General features: G+C 36.4%; 1 protein-coding gene across 2 annotated transcripts; it reads right to left on the bottom strand.

Moving 5' to 3' along the window:
• Positions 1-250: 250 nt before the first annotated feature.
• On the bottom strand, positions 251-3,832 carry LOC149257291 (putative protein phosphatase 2C 68). Of its 2 annotated transcripts, XM_089413906.1 has the most exons (4): positions 2,846-3,831; positions 1,601-2,752; positions 1,400-1,505; positions 251-1,073 (listed from the first exon to the last, which is right to left on the bottom strand). In XM_089413906.1, exons 2-4 carry the CDS (start codon positions 2,717-2,719, stop codon positions 709-711), a joined length of 1,590 nt encoding a protein of 529 aa, XP_089270032.1. In that variant the 5' UTR covers positions 2,720-2,752; positions 2,846-3,831; the 3' UTR covers positions 251-708. The 2 variants fall into 2 exon arrangements, with proteins under 2 accessions (XP_089270032.1, XP_089270031.1); XM_089413905.1 differs by having other exon boundaries at positions 1,601-3,832.
• Positions 3,833-9,118: the final 5,286 nt, after the last annotated feature.

Below are 9,118 nucleotides of genomic sequence, written 5' to 3'. Positions count from 1 at the left end.
ACTGAATGTACTGAATAATTTTACATTGCATGTTTTGCAATGTAAGAATGTACTGAATAATTTTACCTGGCATGTTTTGCAATGTAAGAATCTTGCTGGTTTTGTTTTGTTTTGCAATGTAAGAATATTGCTGGTATAAGTAGCTTTCAAAGTGACCAGCTGAATTATTAGGTAAACAGTTGCTTTAAGGGCATGCAAATCCAGTTTGAGAATGATGCTCCAGTAATGTAATTAATATACAGGAAGCATCTGAGAGAAGAAAACAAACCCGGTGGGGGCTTGTGTTTGTTACCATTGCATAAAAATGTTACACAAGTTACAGGTCACCGGAGAGACAAAAAGAAAAAAGAGGAGCAGAGCAGAACTGTACATATCTGACTTCACTCATTCGCACGAGTTGTATTGTTACAGTTGTTGGCGCGCGAAAGAATGAGACACACACCTCCCTATATCCACACACTCGAAGCAAAAGACAAGTAGCGTTTTTTCCTGCGCCTCTCGCCACCTTTCATATTTACATATAAATATATAGATATTTGCCGCAAAATGACCAAACCAGAAATGAACTCTACCGGTTAGTTGCATGCCCTAATTTGCGGATCAAGTTACGATTTCAGTTAGTCGCTCTGTGAATCTGTCCGAGTCCAGAGTTGGCCACCTGGACAATCTGGTTGGTTGTTCCTATTTCTGCTACTGTTGATGTTGCTGCTATTTCTGTTTCTGCTTCTGCTTCTGTTTTTGTCGGTGTCTTGGGGCCGAGGTTGGGCTCGGGTTCGGGTTGGTGCTGAGATCGACAACGACCACGCTGATATTATCGTGGCTTCCGCGACTGACAGCGAGCTTCGTGAGAAGTGCAGCCGCAACGGCAACGGCGGAGCAACCTTCGGTGAAACCCTTAGAACGACGGGGTCGGTAGCCGGCGAGGCATTTCCGAGCAACTTCACAGACCAAATCATTTGAAAGAACGTCCCACAGGCCATCGGTGGCCAGAATCAGGCATTCGTCTTCGTCTGTACGTTCTGTGCATGTCACCTCCGGCTCCGATATCACATACTGTTTCAAGAACCTATCGCCTGCACCATGATTCAAAGATCCCAACATTAAAAAAAAAAAAACCTACAGCATCAAGACAACAAAACAAAAAAGAACTGTTTGTTTTCTTAAGATTCTCAACAAAGATTTCCCCCAGTACAGAGGGACGAGACTGCGACCATTGGGAGCCCGTTTGTTCTGTAAATAGTACGGGACTCGGGCTACTAAAACATGCCAGGCGGTCGCTCATTCGGAAACCCAGTGCCCTAAACCCGACATTAAATAACATAGCTCAGGCGGCCAGGCCTATTTGAAACAAGAATCTGAATATATGATTGAAATGGGGCATAAAATAATAATTATATACCTATGGCCCTGGACATGGCAAGAAAGCCTCCAACCCGGTACCCATTCCAGTATATAACCCGCCCTCCCGCCGCTTCAATACGAAGCATCTCATCTGCTCTCTCGGGCTGTGGGGACACAAATGCATAAACCGTGAGGTACCGGGATCGAAATCGGTAAAGTCCGCGAAGCACAAATGATACAGAAATGTATTGTTATTTACCTTATGGTCGTTGGAAAAGGGGATGGCTTTGCCTCCCCTGGATAAGACTGCTCGAGAATCACCGCAGTTGGCCACGATAATCTGAAATGGACTGAGCACCGCTACCACGGCCGTCGACCCGACATTTTCCGGCGCAACGGGATCTTGACAGCATGTGCTGCAGCAACTAGTATTGTCAGACGCGGCATCGTCTATATCATCCCTGCAATTCCCGCTGGGACACATGCCTCCCACTTCTATGTCTATTCTCCTAAAGCAACTCTTGAGCACCGTTTCCCACTCACCGTAGTCTCTGCAGTAGTCCTCCTGACGGGCCGCGGGAGGGAAAGCTCGGAGCTCTTCCGCGAGCACTTCGTGGAAACGCTCCCTGCAAAACGCCGACGCCTGCGACCCACCGTGGCCGTCGTAGACACCGAAGAAATGGAAGGCGCACAACGATCCGCTCTGCGAATTATTATTATTAATACTGTTATTAAAGCCGCTAAACGGAGGGTCGGAGTAAAAAGACGGAACGGCCGCTACGGTGTCCTCCATTTCGCTTCGTCTCCCGATTATGGAACTCATTCCGTGGGGCGGGCACGAGTCCCTGAGCAGATAACTTACGTTCTCGCTTTTAGCGCGGCTCAGCGTAGTAGCAGCAGCCGTGGTCGTCGTAGGCCTGGAGATCTTGGGATTTATAACCGACGCCGCTTCCACAGGGTCGTAGAAAGCCGACTTGTCTATCTCCACCTGCTCTTCTGCTCTGCCTCCCTCGGGTTCGAACTCCTGACCTTTGTACGAAGATTCTTTTATGGGAGTCACCTTGACGAAGCTACTGCTGCTGCTCCCCACACAGGAGGCGGCGGCCGCTGAAGAAAGGGCGCTCTGCATGGCAACGCTGGGAGTCGAGACTGATCTCACCAATCTTCTCTGAGGATCCATTTCCATAATATTTTCCTGAGAACTCTGACCAACCACCAGCTTGAACTTAGATATAGAATCTCCTTCAGCTCCTCCACCTGCTACTCCTCCTACACCTCCTGTTTCCTGTACCTCATCATCATCTTCATTGCCACCGAGGGGCAAGCAACGGGATCGTTTCTTAGCAATATCAATATAATTAACAACTCCGCGCGCCATTACTACAACTCTGATTGCCGCTGCATGTATCCGCTGCAGCAGTAGCACCCGTTGCATCCATTAGTCTCTTTCACAAATCACAACTATTAAACAAAACACATCTAATCATCAAACCCAGCTACTAACCTTAAACAGAAATCCCAGGGAGTCGAACCCGAGACCGCACCAGTACCATTAACAGAAGAAAATAAAAGGGGGCAAATTATAGCTCAAGAAAACATGTTATTTTTCTATTACTGAAAACTCGAACGAGGCTATTACTGTAGAGATGAAAACTCGAACCAGGCTATTACTGTAGAGATGGTGCCTGTAAAGAGTAAAGGGCATTTCAGTTGGGACATAGATTATATAGGGCGAAACCTTGTGGGTGGGGAGAATCCGAGGAGAAGGAAAATATACCCGAGGTAAGGCGAGAAAGATTTGTTGGAAATAAATTCTAGAGGGCTAAAAGGTGGCGAGAAATGGTTTGAGGAAATTGGTCACAAAAATTTTGAAGGGCCGGCAGCCGGCCTTTTCCCGGAGCGGCGAACCCGCTGCCGTCTCGTATCGTCTCGTCTCGTCCCGCCGCTGTCTCTTAATTAAAACGGTGGAGATGGGCAGAATCAGCACACATCTCACAGGACGCGTGTTGATTGGTACAGTGGAGAGAGAGAGAGCGCGCGCGCGGAGGGACCCGGACCCGGACCCCCTTCTCCTGCGTCGCCATTTTCCCTCTCCTTAGATAATAGGTATCCAACCACCGCCCGTCACCTCAGTAACCAACCCTTCCGGAATTTTTATCAGTCACACGACAAACCCCTCCGGTTCAGGGTCTCACTCCCACACCTGTCTGTTCTCCAGCGGTTATCTGCTCGCCTCCCCCTGTGCCCGAGTGACACCCTTTCTCGCAACACACCCTACCGTTCCGAATCTCTTTCTGTTCCGCTGGATTCGTTCGAACGCTCACCATTGTCTGCCTTAATTAAACCGCCACCTTTCCTGCCAATATACAAGGGGTTTCGTAGATAAAATACCAAATACCAGTATGCCTGGGCTCCTTCCATTGGATTTTCCTTCGCAATTCATGCAACGCTCGGCACCTCCGCCACCATATCAGATCTTCCACCCACTCGCTCCCTAACTAATCCACTTACAATGGAACTCGGGTCCTTGGGTCATTTATTTAATCCCGACACATTAATACATTACTGTACATCATCAGGTGATAATGATACTAATAATACACCTGATACCTGTACCATTACATGATAATGCTGCAAAATACGGATGCATGTTTGTACCCTGACCTATGCTTTGGATACATGTTTGCAACAGAAAATGAGCTGATTCCATCATCCTCACATCAACTCAATGATCCCTTGCACTCCTCCTAAAATCTCAGGTCAATCATCCCCTCCTCTCTCATCCATGAAAATAACAATGTGGAATCATATACATTGAAATTGTCGCTGGCTAATCTCACATGAAACATGGAAAATTATAAATCAAAAGTGGTAATGATTAGTTTAGGACGTGGCATACATTTCTTCCTTTCCCATTTTTCCACAAAGCAAGCTTCAACATCATTTCCTGGTTTTTTTTCTTTTAAAAAAGTTTAGGTTGCAACTTTATCCAAACCCCTTGTGCTCTTGCCAAATGGCATGATGCCATGAACCTAAAATTTAGCAAATATTTGTATAGATTCTATAATAATTTCTATTTTATTTGAAAAGACGGTGTTATTATTTTTATTAAAGTTTATGTTTATTATTATTTTAGAGTAATGGATGTTCAAACAATTAAAAAGTTTGGAAAACCAAATTTAAATTAAATTTATATTTTAATATAATTTATGGAGTATTTTATTATTATTATATTCTTACATTGAGATGGAGTTGGTTAATATAACATAGCTTTTTGCTTTTTTGTAATTTGGAATTTATAATGATACATTATAGGTTATTATTTGAAGGACATATCAATCCAGCTTGCAGGTCACTTCCCAGGAGGTCACCCATCCCAGAACTCCTCTGGCTCAAGCGCGCTTAATTGTGGAGTTTTTCCCCACAATCAAGCCCACTTAGCTTGCTACCCCATTTGCAAAACCTTAACAAATTAATACACTTTTTAAATTAAATTTATATTTTAATATATTTTATAGAATATTTTATTATAATTTTATGTTGAGATGAAATTGGTTAATATTAACCTAATTAAATTTATATTTTGTAGAATGTTTTATTATATTTTTGTATTAAGATGAAGTTGGTTAATATTAACCTAAGTTTTTTACTTTTAATTTGAAATTTATTATATGTTTTGGAGGAGAAAATTTTTCACATAATGTTCATGTCAAGAAATTGCCTCATACTTCATAAATTATATCTTCATTTTAATATGATACTCCATACATTATATGAAACAAAATTAACCAAGATTCAAACAAAAGTAGGTAGCTATGATAGATTAACCAAGATTCAAACAAAAGTAGGTGGCTATAATAAATTAGCCAAGATTCAATCAAAAGTAGGTGGCTATGATAAATTAGCCAAGATTCAAACAAAGGTGCATTATCACTTTGTGTCCCAACCACTAAATATTTGTAATGAACAAGTGATTTTTTTTTGCTTTTATTTTAAAAAAAGTTAATAACAAAAATTGAGAAAAAGTTATATATATATATAGATATATATATGCAATGTGCCAATTTATATGTCATGTGTTAATCAAGTAAAAAAGAACTGTACATTTCCCTCACGTTGAGTTGTCCAAAGCACCTAATTAGACCACAAAACACACACACATATCATGTGTCAAATTATATGTCAGGTGTGAATTAAGTAATAAAAGAATTATACATCTCCCTCATGTTGAGTTGTCTAAAGCACCTAATTCGATATTAGAATATTATTTATTCATATTTAATATTTTAAATGTCATATATCAATTTTATTTACTAATAATAAAAACATTTATATGCAATAATAGAATTTTGCTATATAAATAAAATTTCACCTGTGATTCAAATTCTTCCTCACTTTTCTCAGGTATGTTTTTCCAATGACTTTGTCTAAAATCATATAAGAAATTCTTAAATTGCAAAATTTAGTTGTTAAGTCATCTAATTCAAGTGTTCATAAGTATTTGAGGATGTTGCATCAATTCACTTATCTAAAAGATAGACTTGTCAAAAAAATATATATCTTTATAAATTTCAAATTCCAATATTAAAGTTATTCAAAAAAAATCTATATAAGAAAATAAAATTGCCTTGAAAATTAGTTTATTTAGTAAAACATAGTTCATGTAAACATTTTATGTTAAATATTAGGAAATTATTGGTTTGATCCCATTAACTCAGGTCTATATTAAAAATAAATATAACGCAACCAATAATTATAATAATAACTAAAAACCAAATCAACTCAAATATAAAACTGCGCCAATTATTAATTTCACTAATAAAAAAATAATAGTTTCTATATCACTAAATTCTAATAATCAATCTCTCTATATAATATAATTATCATTTTTTTTTCGTTAAAAATATTCTTATTTCCTTAACCTACTACACCCACCTTTTCTACCAATACTTTTCTACAAATATAAAAATACAATAATTGGTTAAAACTTTACGCTGCTTTGTCATCCACAATGATTCCATTTTAAGTTTCTAATTCCAATGTGATGTTTTGAAATCAACATAGTTATTATTTATTTCATTTCTCAAATTATTTTATTAATTGAAATAATTTTATATTAAATTTGCCTATTTTAAGATTGGTCAATCCTAATTATGAGAATTTTTATTTATAAATCTTTACTTTAAGATTAATTTTAGTTTATAAAACAAATCGTGACATTTGAATTTTACACGTGGAAGCTCACTAACTAAAGTGTGAAAGTCACCACCTCCCAAGTCTGCACTGTAACATCATCTCATGAAATTTGCGTCACATGGTTATAGTAAAATGTCACTATCATGTGGTGAAAATTACATCACATGGATATAAAAGTAGGTATAGAGTTTAAGATGCATCGCGTCATAACACGTGTCTAAGAATAACTTTTATAGATATACTGCAGGTAGAGAATAACATCATAGATGTTTCCAATAATGTAAGGGGTAGAAAAAATCATCCTGACAATTACCTACCAACATGGTGTAAAGGACCATAATTGTACAATGGTAATAAGTAACATTCAATGGCCAATTAAATTTTTTGAACTATGCTTAAGTCTTGGTTTCATGGTTGAAAATTTGTTATGTGTCAACATCATAGGATTAGACTAAACAAGATCTACACACTTTTATAACTTTTGTAAATTATAATTTGTTTTTGGTAGAGTATTAATTGGATATAGTAGCAAATTATAATAGAGTTAATTATATTTATAAAATAATATAAAAATTTAATATTAATTGGATATAGTTTGTGTTAGGGAAAACAAATATTTTCATTTTCATTTATAGACCAATTTCAATGTCTAACATGGTGTCATTTAAATATTCAAATATAAATTTCAATGTCTAGTGTTATTTAAATATTCAAATCTCAATTTCTAACATGGTTAAGTTTTTAAGGTGATAATATAATTTTACATTTACATAAAGAACTTTTTATTTATTTATTTATTTGGTTTTTATAAAATATTTGATGTGAGGATGATAAAGTGTGTTTTTTTATATGTTATAAGACATTTTTGGATTTGATTCATCTTTCTTCTCTCAAGATATTCTTTCACCAAATTTTACAAGTATATAAGATAACATGAGTGATGAGAGTTTAGAAGAGGAGTTTGTTCAACATGGTGTCATCTACATATTCAAATATAAATTTCAATGTCTAACATGGTGTTATTTAAATATTCAAATCTCAATTTCTAACATGGTTAAGTTTTTAAGGTCATAATATAATTCTACTCACATAAAGAACTTTTTATTTATTTTATTTTTTCGTTTTTTATAAAATATTTGATGATGAGGATGATAAAGTGTGTTGTCTTTATATGTTATAAAACACTTTTGGATTTGATCTATCTTTCTTCATGATTCTCTCAAGATATTCTTGCACCAAACTTTACAACTATATAAGATAACATGAGTGACGAGAGTCTAGAAGAGGAGTTTGTTCTTATCCCATAGTTAAAGGTTCATTGATTTACAATTATTTTCAAGTCCATTCTAATTTGTGCAACTCTTTTTACCATTTTCTCAACGCTATAATTCTAGTTAAGCTTGTGATGAAAAACAATTACAAGATATTTGTATAGTCACTTCCTCCATGTTGTTGTTGCCATACACAAAATTAACATGAGAGGTATTTTTGGATTTGACTATCATAACCTTTGTTTTGTTAGTGTTAACAATGATACTCAAACTAGAGTAGAAGTCCTTGAGGAGTTTGTGTTGCTTATCAAGATCATAAGGACACCTCACCATAAGAACAATATCATCATCATAAAGAAGAAGGTTTATGACTACACTAGCAAGAGACAAATCAATACAACTTGCTTCTTCCAAACAACCCTCTAACTTATAATTGTATATGCCAAAAATGATAAGGGATAGAAGACAACCTTGCTTAAATCCTATATTATAATTAATTTCTTCTAGCTAGCTAATAATTCTCCTATGCTTGGAAATTCTAACTCTTCTAACTTATTTCAAAGGTTAGTATTTTGCATTGTCAAAATCTTTTCTAAAGCCAACAAAGCAAAATTGGAGATTGATAATTTTATTGCAATACTCATTTGCAATGATCCTAAGCATAATAAGGCAGTTCACAATCGAATGATAAGTCATGAATTTGACCCAAATTTCAACTATTTTTTTCATGGCTTTTTAGACATGTTCAAATCTTCCTTTTCCAAGATAATTCTATACAAATTGATTAAAATGAGGCTAATCATAATGGCCCTATAATAGAGGATTGTCATATTAAAAACTTTATTTTTTTAAATTTAAAGGTTATTTTTTATTTAATTTATAAATAAATTTCTTTTATTCTTTTATGAAAAATGTGGTATTTGTGTTCTTTCCTTACTTAAAGTCAAAGTCAAAAGAAAATGGAATGAACAAATTGTAGAAAAAGAGAAGGAGGATATGTTGGCATTAATGTGTGTTGCAGTGTTGCAGATCTGTGGTTGATTGTCATTGATTTCAACCTGGTTTCTTGGGTTGTAGGTGTGTTGGAGATGCATGTGTATAGGTAGTTGCGGGTGGCTTGTGTATGGTTGAGGTGTAGATAGTCCCTTGCATATCTACTAGCTTGGAGATGGTCCTTGGTGATGGTATGTTAGTATGTTGCACTAGCTTGGAGGTCTTCCCATGATGATGATATTCAAGATCATGTTGTCACATACAGTTGATGATGGTTGCTTCAGGCATTAGAGTTCAGTAACATTGTTGATTAGGTC

Source organism: Pinus tabuliformis, chromosome 6 (assembly GCF_031772625.1).
Source record: "Pinus tabuliformis cultivar Carrire ecotype Pingquan chromosome 6, CPIR1, whole genome shotgun sequence".
Classification (NCBI taxonomy): domain Eukaryota; kingdom Viridiplantae; phylum Streptophyta; class Pinopsida; order Pinales; family Pinaceae; genus Pinus; species Pinus tabuliformis.
This window is presented reverse-complemented; position numbering and strand designations above follow the sequence as displayed.